The sequence below is a fragment of the Bidens hawaiensis genome, unplaced genomic scaffold (assembly GCF_021521415.1).
Source record: "Bidens hawaiensis isolate Kalapana, Puna unplaced genomic scaffold, B.hawaiensis_p1.1 tig00024638_1, whole genome shotgun sequence".
NCBI lineage: Eukaryota > Viridiplantae > Streptophyta > Magnoliopsida > Asterales > Asteraceae > Bidens > Bidens hawaiensis.
In genome coordinates this window covers 196,335-221,374 of record NW_027493897.1, presented here as the reverse complement: position 1 = coordinate 221,374, position 25,040 = coordinate 196,335, and the positions used below count along the sequence as shown (strand labels likewise).

Sequence of the window (25,040 nt, the reverse complement as noted above, 5' to 3'; positions counted from 1 at the left end):
TGCACTAATATTAGTGATTATGTATAGTCTAAGGCTATATGTTATACTTGCGGTACGTGAGGAGTGTGGAAAGATGAGGTGAAAGGTGAGTGGTGAATGGGAATACCGTGCCTCTCCGTTCATTCCTCGCTTTTGAATGATGAGAGTGGCTGCCATCCCGATGGTCGCAAACACATAAACATAAAGTTTTGGTGAAGTGACACGTGTTCATTGGTTGAATGTAGTTTTTTTATTTATTTCTAGGTATTAAAAATATTAAAATAAGAAAGTTTTTTTTTAAACGTCGAGCACACACTCTATCTAACACTTACTCTATCGTTATAATCACCACACTTGCAATCCATAAGATTTGAATCCATAATCACTTGGTTAGAGATTACACTACTTCACCACCATGTCTCGTTGGGACTTAAGTAGATTGATTCGTGGAGGTTAATGCTGGAGAAGATACGGAAGGTGAAAGTGAGAAATCCATGAAAAGTGATATGTATAACACATAGCTTAACAGAATATTAAAACTTCTTTTCCTTTGCAACTTTTAAGAAAGCTTGACATTTTGATACATTTATGACAATTTTGATGAAGTACAATACATGTGAATTACAAATGTGATTTTATATTATATTAAACCGAAACCACATTAACAGCAATAGGACTCCTAACACTATGACCATCATTTCTCCATGTCAATGATCCAAACTCGAAACTGCCATTGCTGCTTTTATAAGGTACGAAATCGATCCTGTAAGTCATCTTCTCCCCTGATTTTGAGAACCTAAGGATATCAGGATAAACCGAAGCTTTTACTCCTGCAATTGCTTCTAAATTTGAATAATAAATAGTCGGGCCTTCACCAATGTATGTAACAGTCCTGTAAACCGATAAACTTCCAGTCATATTAGCGACACCGATTGACGGATAGTTGAAGTTATAAGAGGGGGTGGGAGGATTCTTGCAGTGAACCGGTGTCCCGGTCAAGTTCTTGAGTTGTGCAACGCTTGCCCCGTAGCTGCATAGGAGATCGATGACATTGTTGGTGTCAAAATCGTAAATGAGTCCCGGATCTACTGCTGCAGCTGGATTTATATGTCCTGATCCGTAATCAAAAGGATTTGCGTTCGTGGAATCGTCATTTCTTATGAAATGTCGGGTGTTATCAGTGGTAGTGGCTGCAAGAAAACAGAGTTTCACTGGTGATTATCATGAATCAAATCCAGAAAGATAAAGAAAAAGTATCTTTTTTTATGGTAGTCTATAATCTCCAATGACAATAAAGTTCAACATAATGATTTTTTTGTTGATCATAGGTGATCCATCGCAAACATTTGTCTGTAATCCGTCGCTAAATTTTCTTATGTATTTCATCGCTATGTATCTAGGGCTGTTCAAAAACCTCACAGCCAGAGCCTTGCTCGGAAAGCTCGAAAAGGCTTGCTCGGAAACTCATCCAAAAGCCAGACTATGCCAATCGTGCAGGGGGGCGTTGTGTGTGTGTTGGTGGAGGTCAATTTATAAACTTTTCTTTGCTATATTTTATTGTTATCACAATTATTTTCGTATTATTGAGCGTTTCACGTATATAAGTTTATATCTTAGTGGCACAAAACTCATCTAGTGCATTAGGAAAACAAGTTTGTCTGACTTGTTAACCAAAGTGCTAACCTGTGGTCATTATTGCAGACTTTATCGCGGCTGGACTCCAATTAGGATGAACCGATTTCAACAGTGCGGTCACGGCTGATACATGAGGACATGACATTGAGGTGCCAGAGGCAATGTTATAGTTAATGCTATTGCCAGCAGTATTTTCTATCGCTACAGGTGACCACGCGGCCAAAATGTTCACTCCAGGTGCGGTTATATCCGGCTGCATACATAATTACAACAAGTATTAGAACTCCAGTTTCAATTAATAAAAAACACACATAATGGAAGGATACTAACTTTGATTATGTCTGGAGTTATAATGTTCGGTCCCTTAGAGGAGAAGATTGCCATCGTTGGTGCTGGTTTAGTCCCGACATTTGTTACTATTAGGTAGATCCTAGCTATTGGATTCCTAGAGTCATGATGAAATGATTTCAGTTAGATCTAATAATAATAACAATGTTAAAAGGCATTACTCAGAATGGGTCGCAAACTTGGGTACATATTTCAGGAATTGTTTTTTATCGCTATCATGTCGATATGTTGTCGCTAAAAGGTTTTTCGTAGAAACTTTGTCTCAATGTGTAGAAATCTGCGACACAAATTTTGGTGAATTTTTTTCATAATTATGTTTATAACCGTTCATTGCATTGAGTATGCATGACTTGGTGACTTACTTTTCGGTTTTTATGTACATTTGAAGCTCTTCAGCTTCCGCTTTCCCGATTAAAACACTTGGAATAACAAATTGAAACAACACGTATTTTGCAACAGGATCGATGAGGATTATCCCGACACCACCACCTTCTTTTACTGCAATGGCCTTCTCTTTCCTGACATCAGTCAACGCCTCGAGCATACAGACCACGATTTTCCCCTTTATTGAGTTTGAATCCAAGGTATTGCTTTTGCAAAAACTAGATGTAGGGGTATGGTACTAAACCCGGTTTTACGACCCTAAATTTATTATGTTTGGCTTATTTTATTATATGGACTAATACAATGTTATTGGGCTGAGGGGGTTTTGTGGAGGTAACCCTAACTGGGCTAGGCCCATTAGGGTACCATGATGGTGGCCATGAGGCTCTCTATATAAGGAGGTCTCCACCTCCTTGTTAAAGGGTCATGCTCAATAAGAGCCACCACCATATTTTTGTGTCTGTAAACAAGAGATCCTTGAGATTTCTTAGCAGTCACCTCCACACCCCCGAAAAGCCATTGCAGGTCTCAAGCAACCGGAGAAGAAGATCAAGACGTGGTTCGTTCATCTCAAAATCCGTGGAAACATCGTCATGGATCAGGTCAGATTCGTTTCATGTTTCGACACTAGACAAGAGGAGTCAAAACAACAAATAATTTTATTTAGTTCATAATGTAAATGTCGCATGTGACAAATAGTGTCATCTTTGGTACATTTTGGGTGCTATCTTGTATTTCTATTATTATTAATATTATTATTATTGTTGTTGTTGTTGTTGTTGTTGTTTTTGGCTTTTGTAGCTATACCAGTGTCTTGTTAAGTTTTCTAGTACAGAGTTGATTGAAGAACTAGCCGGTCGATACTTGGACAAGTCGGACAAGGGCACATGAGCTAGCAAAATGGCTCACTTAAAAACGTCATAACTTGGTCTATAAATGAAGTTACGGGTCATAAGAAATTTGTTCTAGACTTCTAATTATTGGTTTTGAATTCCATCACATGGAATCCTGGTTGCATACTTAGTGGTTTCTCTCTACAAGTTTTAATTTATTTCCTTTTATATGTAAGAGTATGTTTGGAATTGAATTTAAAAACAACTTATTATTAACTTATTGACTAATAAGTTAAAAAAATGTCTGGTAAACACAAAATTCACTTTTATTTTAGCTTTTTGAAGAAACCAATAAGTCATTAAGTTGTTTTCGAACTTAATACCAAGTGAAGAAACGTGGATCTACTCACTGGTAGCAGATCTACTTTCCTCGGGTATGATTAAACTGTTTTACCGATGGTTCCTTTGAATCCGTGTTCTTCCACCTACAAAATGAACAGCGCCGTTACTTACCCCTCAGAAAGGGACAGAGGGGTCCTCTTTGGGGTAACCCTCCGGCGTGAGAATCAGTATCTTTGTGGAGAAGATAATAAAGTGTGAGTCAGTGAAATCTCAAGAGTATTGCTGAATCGCTGAATACTCTTGATTATGTGACTGTGTGTTTTCTGTAACTGACTGTGAGTGAATACAATTCAATATGATTGAATGTGATATCACTGCTTGTAACTGTCAATGATTGAGTGTGAATGAATGTGTCATCAAAGTGGAGTTGATGCTGTATTTATAGTGCTAGGGTTTCCACTGGCTGGGCTCAGCCTCGTTGGCCTCCTCCAATCGCACTGCGCCACGTGTCCTCTGGGACACCTGGCGCTTTCTCGTTGGTTGAAATCATGTGGTAGCACATGTGTCATGCTGAGTTGTCGACCTTTCATTTGGCAGCTGTCAACATCAGCATATTCTTACTCCTTAAAAAGATGCCTTCTAGAAGAGTGTCTGACGTGCACAATCAAGGTTGCCCTGATCCTGATTTGGATAAGGACGAGGTTGATTATGTGTACGTGTGATATGCGCCCATCCTGAGAATGCGCGAAGTCTTCTTTTTATTCTCACGCGCAGATATTTCATGCGCAGGTGTGATATGCACGAGCGTGTGATATGCGCCGCGCGCTGGTGCGCCACGCGCATATGTGACGCGCGAGCATATGTGATGTGCAAGAGCATGCGATATGCGCCGCGCGCATATGTGATGCGCGAGCATATGATGCCTGAGCATGTTTTGTATGCGCGATGCGCCTGGGTTTTGGCTTTGTGCCTTCATAATGTCTTTATCTTGTGGGTTGACCCGCCTTGCTTGGTGTTGAGGCGGGTACATACCTCTTCAAGCCCCCCCAGTCTAATGTGTGTCTTATCTTGCGCGAGCGTGGTAAGATAGATATTAGACTCACTGAATTGTCCTTTTATAGGGGGTTTTGTCGTTTTCTTGGTTGTTTCCATCGTCGCGTGAAGTTCTATCCATTTGGTTGAAAACGAAAGGTCCAAACACGTGGTTGGTTGGTGATGACGTGCGCCGTAAACGTGTCAGACGTTTCGTGTGCTCGAGGTGCTACAGTTGCCTTTCACGTCCCCTCACACAGCTGTCTTGAACACGTGTCGCACTCGCATTGGTTAGTACCTGCGAGTGGGGGCGCGTCTCTGTTCCGTGGCAGGTCGGTTACATCTTTTTGTCCCCTCACACAGCTGTTAGGGACACGTGTCGCGCCTTCGTTGGGTTGCCCCTGCGAGTGGGGGCGCGTGAAACCCGATCAGCTGCCACATTTCTCTCTCCTGGGCCTATAAAAGCAGGCCCTTAGGAAATTTTTATCTTCATCTTCATTGTTGCTAAAATTCAAATTTCTGCTTTCACATTCTGATTTGAGTGTTTACATCGATTCGAATCCTCGATTATCGGCTATTACAGTTGTATGTCTGATAGTTCATACTCGTCTAGCCCTTCAATCACCTCCGTTGCCTCTCGAAGACGCCGTGTGAAATCTGTGGTGATGTCGACATTGAAGCAAAAGGGGAAGGGGAAGAAGGTTGTTGAGACCACATCGGAGGAAGTAGGGAGGACCAAGGCCACCAAAAGGTGGAATGAAATCCCCTGCAAATTGAAGCAGGCAGATCTCGACAACCTGATCACCTCTCAGGGCTTTCCCACCCTGTTTGGCTGCATGTTGCCTAGGTCCGGGCAAACGGCGGCGGACCCGCCTGCCGGCTATATATCCCTATATAGCCACTTTTTCACCCACTGCAACCTTCGTCTCCCGATGACAAGGTTTGTGGGTGCACTGTTGAAGTTCTATGGGATTCACATATCCCAAGTCCATCCGTTTGGACTCGTGCGCGTGACTCACTTTGAGTTCATGTGCAAATCCCAGCGCGAGGAACCCACTCCTCGGCGCTTTCAATATTTTTATAAGGCCAAGATCCAAGACAATTGGATCTCTTTTATTCCTCGCAGTCAGAAAGTGAAGTGCTCCACTGTTTCATTCAAGAGCCTTCATGACTGGTCTGAGAGGTTTTTTTACATTAAGGCCGGTGTGATCCCCATCCGTATGACCATGCGCTCTATCACTTCTGCGCCTGCGGATGAGGGTGTCCTCAAGAACCCAACTGGCGCATGGGTTAAGAAACTGACCGCCGAACCATCCCCTGCGAAGAAAATTTGCGAGGAGGCGCTGGTTGGGGTCGGCATGAGCAGGCTCTGGGCCGACAGCGCGCTTGAGCCCGTTATCCAAGTCGACGGGTTGTGTAAGTTTTTTTTTTTTTTTTTTTTTATTTTGCGCGAACATCGTTCTTTTGCTGATATCATTTAACTTGGCTTTGTGCAGTCACCAAGGATTACATCCTTGCCGCTTATGATGAACATGTGGAGGGCGGCTCCGTCGAACTTGGCGCTGGGGAGGTTGGTTTCCCGGATCGCTTCGATGACCTGTTCATCCCAGTAGATCTGGATTTTGACTTTGACGGTGACGCGCCTGGTAAGCCTTCGCACTGCTGCTCATTCCTTTAGAATACCCAAGTTTATTAACATTTCTGTCGCTTGTTTTTGTAGATGCGCTTGAAAACTACGAGCTAGAGCTCGCGGAAGAGGAGGAGGAGGAAGAGGAGGCGCCTCTACTAAAGCGCAAACCTAAGGGGAAATCTGGCGCAGGGGCCAGTAAGAAACAGAAGAAAGAGGACACCCCTGTCGCTCATCCCCATGCTCAAACGAAGGGACCTAAGGAAACCCAGGTGTTTACCACAAAGGTTTCTTTAGCTTCTCTGCCTGTGAGAGTGGGCAGACCTCCTGTCCACTTGAGGTATGGTGGCGTCGCCTCCTCCTTTCGCGCGGCTGAAGAGAGAAGCAGTGCCGCGCCTGCAACAGGTATACTTTATTTATCTTCATCTGGCTGAATTGTTATTAAACCTTTGCTCCTTTAAATGTTTGCAGAGGCAGCGACGGTAACAGATCAGCCGCATGCGCCACAAGGTGCCACGGCTGCGCCGGGGACTCCATCGAAGTCCCCTGTTCTACCCTCTGAAAAGGGTAGAATGGATTTTATGGCGATGTTCGATGCGCGAACAGAATTGCGCCAAGGTAAGTTTTGCACATATGTCTTCTAAATTTTTCCCTTTGGAGTCAGTCATAAACAATTTTTCCTTGTTTATTTGTTCATAGGAGTTGTAGCTGGCGCAACAGTTGCTGGTGATACTCCTGGCGGCACTTCCGGCGCCGCTGGTTCTGGTCCTGCTCCTGTTAGTGCTGAATCTCCCCTTATTGGGATTACCAAAGAGCAGGAAACCGTATTGCGCGCCGAACTGGCGGCGTCGAGACCTCCCTCGCCTCCTCCTGCACGCAGCCCTCCCCGCGAGGCTGGTTTGGAGCCTTCCAGGTCGCAGGAGAAGAGGCCTGTTGAAGAAGACGAGGAGGACGAGGGGGTTCAAGTTGAAGACTCCTTGGGAGACCGCGCTGTAACACCCCGACCAAAGGCGGATTATACATCGGGGCGCCACATATTGCTTCATTACTCGCGACACTATTGGTGTCAATATTTATTAATACACATTTTATCGCGCACGCGCAGCGGGGAAAATATAGAACATAAATCAAACATAAATCAATATATTTTAAATTATAACATTCAAACAACATTAACTTGTCTTGATACATTTTAATCTAGGTCCAAAAGTAAAAACGTCCTATGTGTCCACAAGCTCCAAAACAGCTACTGCAAACCTGAACATGTGTTAAAATAAACGTCAAACACTTGCGTGTTGGTGAGAAATCAAGTTTAATACAATACATAGATAACAATAAATCTGCGCGCAACATGTGTATGTCTGGTTTTCAACAAGGGTGTAATCTGATCGGGACCAACTCTAAGAGACAAGACTGCCAGTGCTCACAATTGAGCTCACAAACAAGACTAACTGTGCATGTGTAAACAAAAGAGAAAATCATAAACGAATGTTCTCCCGTGTTCATCTAATGGTACCATGAAAACTGCGGAATAGACCGTCCATACGGTTAATGATCCACACATACAGATAAACAGCCAAGTCTACGTCCTCAACACATGGGATACTGCGCGACTAAAGTTCATAAACAGTTTAAGACTCAAGTTTTGTATGAACACATGAACATCCCAAAGCATTTAAAATAAAAAGGGATTAGATACGAGATAACTCACTTGATAAACGATGCGGTGTAAGATAAAGCAAGAACCAACTTTAAACAAGCACAAGTTAACCTATAAATAAGATTATTGTTTTAATGATCTGTTTTAAGTCTTGATTATAAGTTAGCATAATTAATAAGTAAATTATTATATATAATATATATATATTACCGGAAAAGCAGGGAAGAACAGGGAGGAAGACGGAGGCAGGAGAGGAAGACGGCAGAGAGAGCAAGGAGCAAGAGAACAGGAGAGATTAAGTGTTTGTGTGATGTGTTATGAAAATATTATTATTATATATAGGAAAACCCTAGGAGACACAAACCCTAGAAAAAGGGGAAAAGATCTCAAAAAGTAAAAGAAAAGATATCAACGGTAAAAAGTTCTGAAAAGTAAAGATATCAAAAGATATGGCAGCTGCAGGGGGCAAGATAAAGCTGACAGGGAACAGTAAAAAGCATGGGCGGATCAGATAAAGGTACTGGTCAAGCATGGCAAAAGCAGATCTCAAAAGATTATGTCAGTCACTTTATCTGTCAACCAATGGGGTTGGTGCGCATGCTGCGCCGAAAGTAACTATTCAGACATTAGATGGGTTAGGTCAACGGCTCAAAAGATAAGACAACACAAAAGCAAACGGCTAGATTTAAACAGAAGATACAAGGGTTAAGCGCGGGAAGGCTGAGTGCGCGAGCGCGAAGGCTGGCACAACAACCCTTAGCGCACTGCGGGAAGAATCGCATCCTTAGCGTGCTGCGTGAACTAGAATTCTAAGCGCATCGCGGGAAGAACATACATTCTTAGCGCATTGCGGGAAGAACATGCATTCTTAGCGCGCTGCGAGAAGAGTTCTCTTCACGCATCGCAGGAACAAGATGTCTTCACGCAGGCTTCCATGTAAGGAGTCTGGCGCGTGGAGCTGCAGACATCCTTAGGCGGGAAGAACCAAAGGACAAGCAAAGAGTTAGAAGAAAAAGAGGGAATCAAGGCGTAAGGGCGGGACAGCGACAAGAGGGAAAAGAAGGCGGAAAGAGAGAAGGAGAGGGACGGGACGGCGGAAAGAAAGAGAGAGAAAGAGGCGGGAAGGAAAATATATTATTATTATTATTATTAAAAGTAAAATATAAGTATAAATATTAAATCATAAAAGAAAGGGATCGGGTCAGAGAAACGGGTACCTGGGTCGGGTCGGATCGGGTCAGATGTCACACGCGCCAGCCCTGCGATGCCGCAAGTGTTCGCAGCGCAGACCTCTGGTGGGGCTGGCGCTGACTTTCCTGCTTCATCCCCGCAGGTATGTATTGATTTGTTGGTCCGCTGCGCGTATCTCCATATAAGTATGTTTTATGACTTAGAACTTTTCTTGTGTTTTGCAGGAAGGTGTCCCCGTTTACCGCCCGAGATGGAATATTAATGAAGAGAGTTCCTTTCAATCCATGGGCGTATGCGAGGACTTCTGGGCTCATGCCGTGCCTCCTACTGAAAGGAGGTATCAGGAGGAGCGCACCCGCGCGGACTTGCTGAACGACCATGTTTTCGCTGGGTCGGCTTTCTTCGCTGCTTCCCAAGAGCTTCGTCGTGATTATGTTAAAGTACGCGACGCTCTTGTGGAAGCCCAGCGAGAGGCTAAGGTGGCCGCCTGGAACCTGTCTGATGCTCGCGCGCGAGCTGAGAAACTCCAGGCGGAGCTCAGTGAAAACAGAGCAAGTGCCAACACCGCATACATCAAGCGCGGGCATGAGCTCCAAGCTGCGCGGGAGAAGCAGCAGTTGGCGGAGGCCGAAGTTGCCAAGTACGCGCGTAGAGTGCGTGTCTTGGAACAGCAGGCCGAGGCGCGTGACCAAGCTATCGTCCAGAGTATCACTGAGAAATCATCACTGGAGAGCGAGGTTGCGCGCCTGAAAAGGGATTTGGCGGCCGCGCAGGCCGATAGAGATGAGGCCTTAGCGACGGCGGCGTCTAGCCAGGAAGCACTTGGTGCTGCGCAGGCGGAGAAAGAAAAAATTTTGGCGGCAGCAGCGTCTGATAAGGAGGAACTAAAAAAGACTAAGGAAACTGTTGAGTTATTAAACTCTCAGGTTCCTGCCCTCGAGACGTCTGTTGCTGGCCTCGCGCAGGATCGCCAATGGCTGGTGTCACAGGGCATGGCTCGCTGCGCTTTGGCGATGAAATATTCCGCCGAGTTTCAAGCCCTTGTGATGGACTGCAATGCCGCCGCGCGTTTGGTGGGCCGAGCTGAAGGGTTTACGGATGGGTATGAATATGGCATGTTGAGGAAGAACCCATCCGAGTACCCTTACAAGAGCGATGCGGCCTGCGCGGACATGGCCGCGGTGGGGGAAAAGTATATGAATACTCCCATCCCCATCCTTATGCAGGTACCTTGATCATAATGAGTTTTTCTTGACTAACTTTTCTAAGTGTTTTGTACTCATTACTTTTCTAATGATTTACAGATAGCTGCGCTTGCTGACCAGCCCGACCTCGGCGCGCTAAAGAAGTTGCTTGATGATTGCGAGAGGGCTGGTGGCGATGATGGTGGCGCGGGGGATGTTGCCCCTGCCAGCGGCTCTGGCGCGGCGAAAGAATCTGCTCGTGACACCGTTGTGATCGAAGACTCCAATGAGGAGGAAGAACTTGACTATGGTCAGTTCGGGGATGAGGAGCAGACCGCGCCAGATGCTGCGGGAGATGATGAGGGTGATGAAGCGGCTGACGTCGACGTGGAGACTTGAGAAGCCCTTCATCAAATTTTGTATATTTATTTTTTATACTTGTAATTTGTAACTCATCATACTTGTAAATTTCGATCCAATGGAATGAAACTTGTTCTCTCGTTTTCATATCTTGCGCATTTCCATTCATCTCTTCATGTTTGGTTGTATAGATATAAGATATGCTTGCACGTTAAAATAAGAACAAGGTTGTATGGAAATTATTCACTTAACCTCTGTTCTATTTTGTTTGTGGTTCTCGCAGTATCTTGCTCATGCTGACATGCGCGCTAACTTTTCGTTATTTTATTTTTTGCGCGTCGTTGTCGCGCGGTATGGAAGTATGAGTTTAGCCATTACATGTCAGCTTGTGTTACTCAGATATCCACTATGATTCCGCGCGCGGCCTCGACCTGAGACCTTAACATGATATGGCATGTACTTTGCCTTAGTTGTGTTTAAGGATTTTTATGATCAGGCTGCGCGGGATGTAAGATGGATGTTTGTGAGTGTTTTGAGCTAAGGCTCTTTGTTTTGGGCTAAGGCCCTGACGTTTTTAGAGTTAAGACTCATTAACGTGTTTGAGCTAAGGCTCGTAAGTTTGGGCTAAGGCCCTGACGTTTTAGAGTTAAGACTCGTTAACGCGTTTGAGCTAAGGCTCGCGCATGTATGTTTTACTTCGCTTTATTTTGTTTTGAAGTCAATATAGTGTTGTCATATTGTTCCAATTTAATAAAGGAAGTGTGAAACATGTATGCAAAGGTAATAGAACAAATATTGAAAGATAGCGCGACAAATATTGAAAGATAGCGCGAATCATCATTCATGATGGCTTAAAAGCCTTGATTACAAATTTGAACTTTTACATGAAGCATTTTCTAAGTTGTGCCGCGTTCCACGAGCGCGGTATCTTTTTTCCATTCAAATCTTTTAAAGCGTACGCGCCTTTCCCCAAATCTTCTGAAATTTGATAAGGTCCCTCCCAATTGGGGGACATTTTTCCTGGGGGTATTGCGCGACTAGCTTCATTGTTTCGAAGGACAAAATCATTTTTCTTGAAGTGGCATTCTTTAACGCGCTGATTATAATATTTTTCCAGCTTTTTCTTGTATCTGGCTTCATTAATGATAGCCGCTTCTCTGCGCCCTTCAAGCAAGTTAAGGTCCAATCTTCTTTCGCGCTCGTTATCAGTTTTGCTCATCATGAGTACCCTATGGGATGGGCATCCAATTTCTGCTGGGATCATAGCCTCTGTCCCATAGGTTAGGCTGAACGGGGATTCGCCATTGCTAGTTTTGCTTAATGTCCTGTGCGCCCACAGGACATTAGGTAACTCTTCGACCCAAGAATGTGATTCTCCCTCCAACCTTTTCTTCAGCCCATTTAGCAAACTTTGATTCGCGCGCTCCACTTGACCATTCCCCTGAGGGTGGTAGACGGATGTGAAGATTTGGTTGATGTGCAATTCTCTGAGCCAGCTTGATATCTTCCTGTCAGTGAATTGTTTGCCATTGTCGCTCACAATTTCCATGGGAAGGCCAAAACGGCAAATGATGTGGCTCCAGATAAATTGCTTCATCGCCTCAGCTGTGATTTTTGCTAGTGGCTTGGCCTCAACCCATTTTGTGAAATAGTCTATCGCCACAACCAAAAATTTCACTCGCCCTTGCGCTTGCGGCAGGGGCCCTACAATATCAATGGCCCATTTGTGGAAAGGCCATGCGGAGGTGACTGGAATCAAGTTGTTCTTTGGACGCATGGTGTTTGGCGCGTAGCTCTGACATGCCTTGCATTTTTGGATTTCTTTTAGCGCATCCAAGTACATGCCTGGCCAATAGTAGCCTGAGCTCATCGCCTTGGAAACCACCATGCGCGGGCCAGCGTGAATTCCACAGATTCCTTCATGAATCTCCCTAATCACATAGGTTGCTTCTTCAGCATCCAGGCACTTCATGAGCGGTCCAAGATAAGAGCGCCGATATAATGTACCATCAAGTAATTCATAGTTCTGTGCCTTGTGTCTTATCTTTCTCGCCTGTGCGCGATCGTCCGGTAACTTCCCCTTCATCAGGAATTCTGTTATTGGAGTTATCCAGGATGAAGGGGTTGTATGAATTACAAGGACCGATTGCGTTTGCACTGACGGGCTGCTCATTACCTCCACCCTGACATCTTTGCCAAAGTGATCAAAATTAGTTGATGCCATTTTACTCAACGCGTCAGCGGACTTGTTTTCGCTGCGCGAGATGTGTATTATTCTGAAGAAGTCAAACTGCTCAACGAGCTTTTTTGCCTGCTCTAGATACAGAGGCATTGTGTTCTCCTTGGCGTCATATAGGCCGTTGACCTGAGCAGCTACCAAGTAAGAATCAACATGCGCCTCTAGTCCTGCTGGTTCTGGTCCTGCTCCTGATACCACTTTGTCGGACCGGTGCGGGACACGGTTTCCCAACGATTTACGGGGCAACGTGTTAGAGTGCGGAATCCTCTTGTTGGTACTCGAACTTGCAGCCATCTTTGTTTCTTTGCTTTAACGTTGAACTGTTGATCGAATGGGTTTGATTCGATCGGATGAGTGACCTATTCGATCGAATGTGTTCTGGTTCGATCGAATGTCTCTCTGAAATGCTGATCTGTAAGTTATTCGATCGAAAGTGAATCTGGTTCGATCGAATGGGTTGAGAGGTTCGATCGAAAGAGTTTCTGGTTCAATCGAACGGGTTCTGACAGTCGAATAAGACAAAGATCGAATCGGCGGATCGAATAAAAGACTTATTCGATCGAATGGTGACTAATTCGATCGAACGAACAAATCTGGTTCGATCGAATGAACTAGGAGTAATTCTCGGCGGGAAAAAACTGATTCGGTCAAAGTTTAAACTTGTTCGATCGAATAGGAAGGCTATTCGATCGAATGAGTTCCAAAAATAGACACGTTCGATCGGAAAATCTGGAAATTCCAAAATTAGAAGATTTTGACGGATTTTCGAATTTTGAATCAAAAACACAAATCTTGGAAGATCAAGAAGCAACTTAAGATCAAAATATGACTTTTAACACAAAAACAACTTAAGACCAACCAAAAAACGGATCAAAACCACCAAAAATACGAAGAACACGAAGAACGCGAGGAACGTTCTTGACGAAACTCGAACTTTTAACACACAATTCTAAGATCAAAACACCAAAGTATGACAATTTTAACAGTTTTTGACAAGAACACGACGAACACCAAGATCAAAAACACCAAAAATTCGGAATTTTCCGGCAAAAATTACGATTTTCGCGAGAAAAACACGAATTTTACCACGAATCTAACGTGAATCTAGAACCAAAGGCTCTGATACCACTTTGTCGGACCGGTGCGGGACACGGTTTCCCAACGATTCATGGGGCAACGTGTTAGAGTGCGGAATCCTCTAACACGGCGATTCGGTGGTGATCAACAACGCACGGTTACGATTCCTAAGACGGTTTGACACCTAGGGACGGAGGAAAAGACCGACACGACGAAGATGGGCAGAGAGGATTTTCGGCAGTAGCAGGTTCGTGACTGTGTGTAATGTGTGCTCTCTCTTGTGAAATTTCCTAAGTTTCGTTTATATATCGTATACTGATTCGATCGAATGAGTATCTCATTCGATCGAATGAGTCCTGGTTCGATCGAATCAGTCACTGATTCGATCGAATCAGTTTCTTTTGACATTTTCAGTCCGTTAACTTGGTTTCACGATCGTTATTTTCATATCGAACCATCCTGATAGAACTGGGGACATACACATGACATTTCATGTCCTAACAAACTCCCCCTTGGAGCCAGTTCTATTTACTTATAATCAATCGAGTTCTCTTGCTCGATCGTAACTCCCCCTTGGAGTTATCTCACTCTCTCTTTTCTCAAAGCTAGTGGTGCGCACGTTGCATCCACGAACTCCTTTCTTCATGAAGTTCTCTCAAGATCAAATGGTTCAGTCAGTCAGACTTACCATAGGTTCCGCATATCCTGAGAAGCTTCGTTCCTACAGAACATATAGATCATAATACATTAGTAACAAGTGGAAAAATATCAGGCTCAAACATCTTTGGGTTTTCTTGTCACTTCATTCTTTCTTTCATGCACAGCCTGTTGCACAGATGAACATTTAGCAACCTGCATGAAGTTTTCTTTCATTCCTACACACTGGATAAACATTTAGTAGGAACAGACAGGGATCAGACTACCTGTCACGATGATTTCTCATTAACAAGAGGATTCAATCGATTCTCGAAAGAGGATTCAATCGATTCTCGAAAGTGATTCTGAATCGGGAAGCTATAACAAGCCACCAAAGCTAATGACTTTAAACGATTTTACAACCTGGAAGACAAGATTTCAAATTCATATAACAGGTGTGAATCCTGGACTTTGGGAAGCTGTTTAGACAACTTGGGTGCATCCGACAAATGATGATGGTGAGACTTTGAGTTACTTTAGGCTGTCTGAAGATCAAAGGATAGCCTTTGATGCTGAGAAGAAAGCCTTCTCGTTACTGTCACAAGCACTTTCAAGCGATCTCTTCCATCAGTTTAACCAGTTTACAACAGCGTCAACTCTTTGGAACGCACTGGTTGAACGATGTGAAGGATCTGACTCACTTAGAGAAATTCACGCACGGGAGCTCAAGCGTGAATTTGATTTGTTTGGTCCAGAATCGGGAGAAGACATTGAATCGTTACTGTCGAGATTCTATCATCTAATGTCAGAACTCAAGTCCTATAATGTCAAAACAACAGGGACTGAAAAGGTTAGATGTCTTGCTCAAGGACTTCCAACCAGCTGGAACACCTTCCTGACAGTAATGAGAAGAAGTCATCAGCTGGAGACGATTCTCCTGTCTGATTTTATTAAAGAAATCAGACAAGAAGAGGCTGAACTAAGAGCCTCCTCCAGAAAACCGAGATCAACTTCTGACAAATCACTCTACATGTCAAAACCTCCTATGTCAGATTCAACTGATCATGCTCCGATGAAGACCGCTTTTGTCTCCTCAACGTCAAATCAATCAAAGGGGACTGAAACGAGATCTTCCGTCCCACCATCAACTTCTGGAAACTCAAGTACTAACTCCGGACCCAAGTCAACGGAGAAAGCAACGTTGAATACTGAAGGCTTGGGAACAGTAACAGTGGAGGTTGCCAAAGAACACATGGCAACTCTAGGCACGATAATTGAGTCCTACAGTTTAATGGTGGCGGGTAAGCTAGGAAATAGTCATCTGGACAGTGATGACTATGAACAGCTTGACGAAGATGATATGGAACGCATAGACATTATGTGGGCTCTTGGCAGTGCGTTCCGAAGGGCCAGAAAGTGGACGAAGAAAACAGGTCAGGCCCTCTCAATAAACAACAAATCCAAGTTCGGCTTTGATAAAAACAAAGTAAAATGCTACAACTGTGGCGAACTTGGTCACTTTGCCAAGGAGTGTTCGAAGCCAAGAAGGGAAGGTCACCAATATCCATTCCGAACCACTTCATCATCATCCACTCCTGCTGCAGCTGCTGCAACTGTCAACCTTGAGAGACAACTGGTCCCTCAAAATCAAACCGCAGCAAACAACGTCAACATCAACAATGAAACTGCTCTTGCAGTTCAAGGGGATGAAGGCGAGACATGGAACTTCAGCATCAACATGGCTGATGTCACAATAGTAGATGGAAACTCTGAAACCGAGTCTGTTGTTTCCTCGACCAATGAAGAATATATTGTCGATGAACCAGCTGCTGAAGTCCATGAAGAAGAACCTGAGGTTGAAGTGGTATCTTTGGAGATTAAGGAGGATCACGATAAAGAGTCAAATGTTCCTCAAATATCTCCATGTTCGACAATTCCCGCAGAGGCTGCTAAAGTTGAAGAAGTCAACGAAGTAGAGTCTAAAGCAACTTCTGCATCGTTTCTGGAAAAAGCTGGGAATCTTTGCTTTGCATTCATGGCAGAGACATCAAATGCCAAGGTAAGTTCTAACCCATCAACTCCCAAACCAGAAAATGTTAAATGTTTAAAATGTGAATTGTATGAACAAGAAATTCAATCTCTAAAAGAGAGAATTGAAGATCTCGAGGCTTACAAACAAGCAGCCTCAAGATCTTTAATGGAACTGACTGACGCGCTTGCACAGAATAAGGCTTGGAAGCAGAAAGAGTCTGCTTTTAAAGAAAAGATTGATAGCCTTAAGCGTCAGAACAAGGAACTTGAAATATGTGTTCTGAATCAACAAGATTCTATCAATTTTCACATAAATAAGAATAATGTTTTGAAAAAAGAATTGGAAAACTTGAAAGCTGATTTTGAATCATTGAATTTCAAATTAAAAAGTTACTCAAATTCATCTTATTTATTAGAACACATCATTCCCGAGTTCCGAGGCAAAAAGGAAAAAGGCGTGGGATATAACAATGTCCCACCCCCGATCCTGAATCAATTTGCAAGCACACCAGGAGCTGTGCCGGATGATGAATCAAATGATTATATACCCGAGGACACAAACCAAATTTCTAAGTCTAAGGGAAAAGAAGTCATTGACCCGGCTCCTGAGTCCAAACAAAATGTTGTTGCCACAGACTTAGGTTCCACAACTAAGTCGGGCCCACCACCATCTAAGTCAAAGGCAACAACAACAAGAAATTCTCAGAAGAAAAAGTTTAATCCTAAATCTGAGAAAGTCTATGTGGAACATAGTACCCAGTTTGTAAAGGAGGGTAACGTTAATGAAAAACATAATTTCCCAAAACACCCTCCTAGACAAACTACACCCCAAAATATCAAATCCAGGGGGTACTATGATAACCGACAAAAACAGAGTTATTTCTCTCCACCAAGTCAAAGGGGGAGAAACTACTGTTTTTCGTGTGGAGAGGTAGGGCATATAGCAAGATTTTGCTATAAGTACACGGATCCTAAGCAGTACATATCGACTCCGGATCCGAGGTATGCCAAGTCACCTCCTAGGAGGCGACCGACCATTGACGTTCAAGGTCAAGAACGGTTTCACACACCGAGGTCGGTTTCTCCTCGGAAACCTCAGCCAACCTCACCACACCAATCCCCAAACCCCTCAGATCCAAATGTTTCCACTTCGACAAGTGAAACTCAGTCTTCAACCATCTATCTCAAACATGTTGAGAAGAAGACTGACTTTTGGAAACCAAAGAAAACTAACACTGTTGACAACAATGTCAAACCAGAAAACAGTGTTAATGAGGGTAAATGGATTGAATTGTACATTCGTGATGAAAATGGAAAACCCAAGACCGTAAAGGCTTGGGTTTCCAATGATATTTAAACCTTTTGTTTTTGTGTGCAGGTTGCTCTATATGATCCAAGATTCAACATGTGGATCATAGACTCAGGAGCTTCCAGGCACATGACTGGAAACATGAATCTCCTTTCAAGTGTCAGACAAATAAAAGGAGGTGCAGTTTCCTTTGCAGGAAATCAAGGAGGTTATATCACGGCCCAAGGAATTGTGTCTAATGGGCGAATTTCGTTTGAGAAAGTTAATTTCATCAAAGAGTTGGAGAACAACCTGTTGTCGATAAGTCAAATCTGCGACAAAGGTTTCAAAGTTATGTTTGACGACCGAGATTGCCACATCTTGGCTAAGGATTTCAACTTTCCTGAAGACAAGGTTTTAATGTCAGCTGCACGCCAGAGTGATCTCTACATTCTGGATATGGCTAAGGCAGGGTCATCGTCTCCAACGGCGACATGTTTTGTGTCCAAGGCATCCGAACGTGATACTGTCTTATGGCATAGACGGATGGGACACATAAATGTCACGAACATGAACAAGCTTGTGCACAACAGACTAGTTGAGGGAGTTAATCTGAGAAGCTTTCGTCTCCCTGATTCGTGTGTGCAGTGCAAAGCAGGAAAGCAAATAAAAAGGTCCCACAAGTCTAAGAGTTTCCACTCGATTGATATTCCGTTGGAACTCCTTCATATGGATCTTTTTGGCCCAATAAGCGTCAAAAGTATCTCTGGGCACTCATACTGTCTAGTGGTTACTGATGAATATTCTAGATTCTCTTGGGTGTTTTTCTTGAAAGTAAAATCAGAAACGTTTGGATGTATACAACTGCTGGTTACAACTATTGAGTCTCAATACAATCTGAAGGTTCGAAGAATGCGGTCAGATAACGGTACAGAATTTAAAAATGCGAATGTTGAAAATTTCTGCAAAGAAAAAGGGATCGTTCAGGAGTTCAGTGCTCCATATGTTCCACAAATGAACGGGGTTGCTGAAAGGAAAAATCGTACGTTAATCGAGACAGCAAGAACAATGTTAGCCGACTCAGTGTTACCTGTTACGTTTTGGAGTGAGGCAATTGCCAACGCCTGTTTCACATTAAATCGGGTAGGCATTGTCAAGCGCCACGGCAAGACAAGTTTCGAGCTTCTTCAACGACGAAGGCCTAACTTAGAGCACCTGGAACCATTCGGAGCTCTTTGCACGTTACTTAAAAGGCACGTTGATAATAAGTTCGAGGAGAAGATTATCAAGGGTTATTTTCTGGGTTACAGCGTACCTCTCAAAAGGGTCTTCAACAGAACAACAAAATTAGTTGAAGAATGGTACCATGTCGATGTTCAACGCTACACAGAACCAGCCAAGGGGACAGGAGAAGACTGGTTGTTTGATTATGACAAATTGTTCAAGTCTTTCAATCTGTATGAGATTGCTATTCAAATGATGTATGAGGCGCAAAATGCACCTCCTGATGAATCTTTGCAATCTTCAACTCATCCTGGTCCGTCATCATCTTCCTCCACAGAGTCTAGCGATCAAGTTCAAGAATCTTCCGAATCTGAATCTGAAGATGAATCTCCAGCAGATGATGTACAATCGGCACCAACTCAGGTTACTTCACAACCTTCATCGTCAAATCAAGAAGTGCCGAATGCAGATCAGCCTCTAACGTCTACTTCAGAGGCACCACAATCCGCTCCAGTTCCTGAGCCGAACTTAACTAACTTGGAACAAAATGTTGTCGTTCCTGACAATCCGGTTGTTAGGACTGAACGTGATCATCCACAAGACAACATTATAGGGGACATTCAACAGGGTGTCAAAACTCGTCGACAGCTGAATTTTGGTCTCTACACAGAAATGATGGAGTCAGGATCAGTTGCTCTTAATGCCCATGAATGCTTCTTAGCACAAGAAGAACCACACAGCACTACCGATGCGCTGAAAGATCCCAACTGGGTCTCAGCCATGCAAGAGGAATTATTGCAGTTTAAAAGACTTGGTGTGTGGAAGCTGGTGGATCTCCCCAAAGGACAGAAGAAAATTGGCACTAAGTGGGTACTAAAATGTAAACGTGACGATCGTGGAGTGATTGTTCGCAACAAAGCCCGCCTGGTGGTCCAAGGGTTTAGGCAAATCGAAGGCCTAGACTACAATGAGGTATATGCTCCGGTTGCTCGTTTGGAGGCAATCCGGATGTTCTTGGGGTATGCATCTTTCAAGAAATTCAAAGTATATCAAATGGACGTCAAGAGTGCCTTTTTGTACGGTCACATCGAAGAGACCGTATATGTGGCACAACCTCCAGGTTTTGAAGACCCATATCACAAGGACAAAGCCTATCTGCTCAACAAGGCTTTGTACGGTCTTCACCAAGCCCCGAGAGCTTGGTATAAAGAACTATCCAAACACCTTCTGAACAACGGGTTTAGAAGGGGAACCATTGACTGCACGCTATTCTCAAAAGAAAAAGAAGGAGATCTAATTATGGTACAAGTGTACGTGGACGACATCATCTTCGGGTCCACGAATAAAACACTTTGTAAGGAGTTCGAACAAGTGATGAAAGAAAAATTTGAAATGAGCTCCATGGGTGAGATGAAGTTCTTCTTAGGACTTCAAGTTGATCAAAAAGATTCCGGTATCTTCATTCACCAGACAAAATACGTCAATGACATCTTGAAACGGTTTGAGATGTTGAGTTCTTCTTCACAGGGAACTCCTTTAGAGGTTAATCACGGGATTAATCCTGACGAGAAGGGTGAATTGATCAATCCAACTCACTATAGAGGGATCATCGGATCTCTAATGTACCTGACTGCTTCTCGGCCAGACATAATGTTTGCTACGTGTCTCTGTGCACGTTACCAGTCAAAGCCGAAGGTCTCCCATCTGATTGCAGTCAAAAGAATTTTGCGTTATCTGAAGGGTACTCCAGATTGGGGTCTTTGGTATCCTTATGATGACAACTTCGATCTTCATGCGTATAGTGATTCGGATTATGGTGGTTGTAAACTCGATTACAAATCAACAACAGCAGGATGTCAGTTCTTTGGAAGTCGTTTAGTAACGTGGCAATGCAAAAAGCAGACGTCAGTCTCCACTTCAACAGCTGAGGCGGAATATATTGCGGCTGCCAGTTGCTGTTCTCAAGTTATTTGGATTCAGCAACAAATGCGTGACTACGGTATTGAATGTTCTACTACTCCCATATATATTGATAATTCTGCTGCAATTTCAATTACCAAAAATCCGGTCCATTTTAGCAAAACGAAGCACATCGAAATTCGATATCACTTCCTTCGTGACTGCTACGAAAAGAAGTTAATCGATGTGATAAAAATCCCCACTCAGGAACAACGCGCTGATCTCTTCACTAAAGCATTTGATAAACCACGGTTTTTATATTTACTAGAGATCAACGGCATTAAACGTATATCAGAAGATGTTCCTGAAGATATCATTTAAATTGTTTTCATTTTTTCTTTTCTTAAAATTTAAAAAAAAAAAAATCCAAAAAGATTTTGTTTTTTTTTTATAAATTCTAGGGGGAGAAAGGTTTCAAGAAAAACCAAAAATTTTCAAAATTTTGAGAAGTTGATCTTGTTACAAGAAAGGTGATAGTACACAGACGCTATCATACTGAGACATCAAAAAGATTTGTTATTTCTGTACAGCTTATTTTCATTTTTCTTATATTAAATTTTTATACATCACTATCGCTTAAAATTATGTCGGTTACCTCAGTTTGATGGACACATTTTCGGACGTGTTTTGGTCCTTACTTCTACTAGTAGATTATGAGGATAGCCATTAACCAGATGACTGAAAGTGATCGGGGCGGGTTTTGATGGGTTTTTTATTCTTTCGCTGAAAAATAGTCGGTTATACTTAGTTAGAAGGACACATACTCGTATGTGGTCGGTCCAGTTGATCCATTGGATCTTCAGGATAGCCGTTTACCTGAAGACTTTGACTTGATCGGGGCGAAATAATTTAAACGTTATTTTTTTTAAAAAAAGGACATTCATATATATTCAGAAAATGAGAAATTGATCCAACCTTGGAAAATGATAGATACACTGATTCTGTGAGCTTAACTAGTGAAGTTATTAGGCTTAAAAGGCTTTAGAACGGTCATTGTGTGTCATGGTAGCTTTTTATGGTGCGTAAAAGTAGATGTGATACAAACTAAATCTACTCGATTTTACGTGGAAACTCCTTAAGAGTTTTGTATGTCTTCATATATATCTTTCCGAATGATAGGCAGAAAAGCGATTACCCAGTCATACACGAGCCCATAAGTGTTCTGATTCCTGTAAAGATAGTGTGTGAAGAAACTGCAGTGATCCAGATTCGGGACTTGCAATTGTTTACTACTCTGAAGTCTATGTAACATTCAAAAAAAAAAAAAAAAAAAAAAAAAAATTTTACCTTATGAGTGATTGAAACATTCTAGAGTTAACAATGTCAAGACTTCTCAATCATGGAGTAAGAAAGAAAACGGGAAGCAGATGAAGACACTTACAACCTTAATCAGACACTATGGGTCAAGGTCAATTCGGGGTGACTTGGGGAAAGCCAAATACGCTTTGAGAATAGATAGGAGGCATCATAATCTCTGAGTTGTTACCCACTTAAATTTTGAGACATAATTGAACCTAACTCGTATCACAGAAACGATGAAAACCATTTTAAGTTATTTACATGCTCACAACCTGTTTCTTTATGTCATAATACAGCTAAACACGGATCTGTGTGACAGTCACGTAATTAGTATGATTCCTGTTCGGATCTTTCTCACAAAAAGAATATTCATTATGTCTTGTTTAACTTCGTATATTCTGTTAAAAAAAAAAAAAAAAAAAAAAAATTCGATCGAACATGTTCCAGACCAAAAAAAAAAAAAAAAAAAAAAAAAAAAAAAAAATTCCCGAAAAGTCTCAGTAGATAGTCATATACGTCTGTATGATTTCTTATTATAGATCTTTCTCAACCAAAAATAATGTGTTTTAAATTTTTGTACAGTTGTTTATTTCAGTTTGAATATTATAAAAAAAAAAAAAACATACAAAAAGATTTTTATTCTGAATTAATTTTTTTTAATTTTATTCTGTTTTTTTTTAATGAGAAATCATCGTGACAGGTAGTCTGATCCCTGTCTGTTCCTACTAAATGTTTATCCAGTGTGTAGGAATGAAAGAAAACTTCATGCAGGTTGCTAAATGTTCATCTGTGCAACAGGCTGTGCATGAAAGAAAGAATGAAGTGACAAGAAAACCCAAAGAGATTTTTATTCTGAATTAATTTTTTTTAATTTTATTCTGTTTTTTTTTAATGAGAAATCATCGTGACAGGTAGTCTGATCCCTGTCTGTTCCTACTAAATGTTTATCCAGTGTGTAGGAATGAAAGAAAACTTCATGCAGGTTGCTAAATGTTCATCTGTGCAACAGGCTGTGCATGAAAGAAAGAATGAAGTGACAAGAAAACCCAAAGATGTTTGAGCCTGATATTTTTCCACTTGTTACTAATGTATTATGATCTATATGTTCTGTAGGAACGAAGCTTCTCAGGATATGCGGAACCTATGGTAAGTCTGACTGACTGAACCATTTGATCTTGAGAGAACTTCATGAAGAAAGGAGTTCGTGGATGCAACGTGCGCACCACTAGCTTTGAGAAAAGAGAGAGTGAGATAACTCCAAGGGGGAGTTACGATCGAGCAAGAGAACTCGATTGATTATAAGTAAATAGAACTGGCTCCAAGGGGGAGTTTGTTAGGACATGAAATGTCATGTGTATGTCCCCAGTTCTATCAGGATGGTTCGATATGAAAATAACGATCGTGAAACCAAGTTAACGGACTGAAAATGTCAAAAGAAGCGCTTGATGTATGCGGTGTTGGCACTTGCTCTGTTTTCACTGAGCTCCGCCTGGAGTTTCTCAGCTCGCGCGCCCATGGATTAAACATGCTCTAGATACAGAGGCATTGTGTTCTACTCACTGGTAGCAGATCTACTTTCCTCGGGTATGATTAAACTGTTTTACCGATGGTTCCTTTGAATCCGTGTTCTTCCACCTACAAAATGAACAGCGCCGTTACTTACCCCTCAGAAAGGGACAGAGGGGTCCTCTTTGGGGTAACCCTCCGGCGTGAGAATCAGTATCTTTGTGGAGAAGATAATAAAGTGTGAGTCAGTGAAATCTCAAGAGTATTGCTGAATCGCTGAATACTCTTGATTATGTGACTGTGTGTTTTCTGTAACTGACTGTGAGTGAATACAATTCAATATGATTGAATGTGATATCACTGCTTGTAACTGTCAATGATTGAGTGTGAATGAATGTGTCATCAAAGTGGAGTTGATGCTGTATTTATAGTGCTAGGGTTTCCACTGGCTGGGCTCAGCCTCGTTGGCCTCCTCCAATCGCACTGCGCCACGTGTCCTCTGGGACACCTGGCGCTTTCTCGTTGGTTGAAATCATGTGGTAGCACATGTGTCATGCTGAGTTGTCGACCTTTCATTTGGCAGCTGTCAACATCAGCATATTCTTACTCCTTAAAAAGATGCCTTCTAGAAGAGTGTCTGACGTGCACAATCAAGGTTGCCCTGATCCTGATTTGGATAAGGACGAGGTTGATTATGTGTACGTGTGATATGCGCCCATCCTGAGAATGCGCGAAGTCTTCTTTTTATTCTCACGCGCAGATATTTCATGCGCAGGTGTGATATGCACGAGCGTGTGATATGCGCCGCGCGCTGGTGCGCCACGCGCATATGTGACGCGCGAGCATATGTGATGTGCAAGAGCATGCGATATGCGCCGCGCGCATATGTGATGCGCGAGCATATGATGCCTGAGCATGTTTTGTATGCGCGATGCGCCTGGGTTTTGGCTTTGTGCCTTCATAATGTCTTTATCTTGTGGGTTGACCCGCCTTGCTTGGTGTTGAGGCGGGTACATACCTCTTCACCAAGCATGCCTCAAAACACATAAATCTTTTTCTCACTAACTTATGTGTTTATTCAAGAAGCCAAATTCATAATTATACAGCAAATTTCAGTTTTCAAATTTTGGCTCGACGCTATAAAAGAGAGCTTGAGTATTTGTTATTATTTTTATTAAGAATACCTTGCATTTGTAGTGGGGATTC

The 25,040-nt window shown here is 42.6% G+C and overlaps 1 protein-coding gene across 1 annotated transcript; it reads right to left on the bottom strand.

Annotated features, from left to right (window-relative positions):
* Positions 1 to 23: 23 nt before the first annotated feature.
* Positions 24 to 2,576, bottom strand: LOC143569718 (subtilisin-like serine-protease S). The gene is made up of 4 exons (XM_077055564.1): positions 2,325 to 2,576; positions 1,945 to 2,059; positions 1,663 to 1,867; positions 24 to 1,169 (listed from the first exon to the last, which is right to left on the bottom strand). Exons 1-4 carry the CDS (start codon positions 2,504 to 2,506, stop codon positions 625 to 627), a joined length of 1,047 nt encoding a protein of 348 aa, XP_076911679.1. The 5' UTR covers positions 2,507 to 2,576; the 3' UTR covers positions 24 to 624.
* Between the last annotated feature and the right edge of the window lie 22,464 nt (positions 2,577 to 25,040).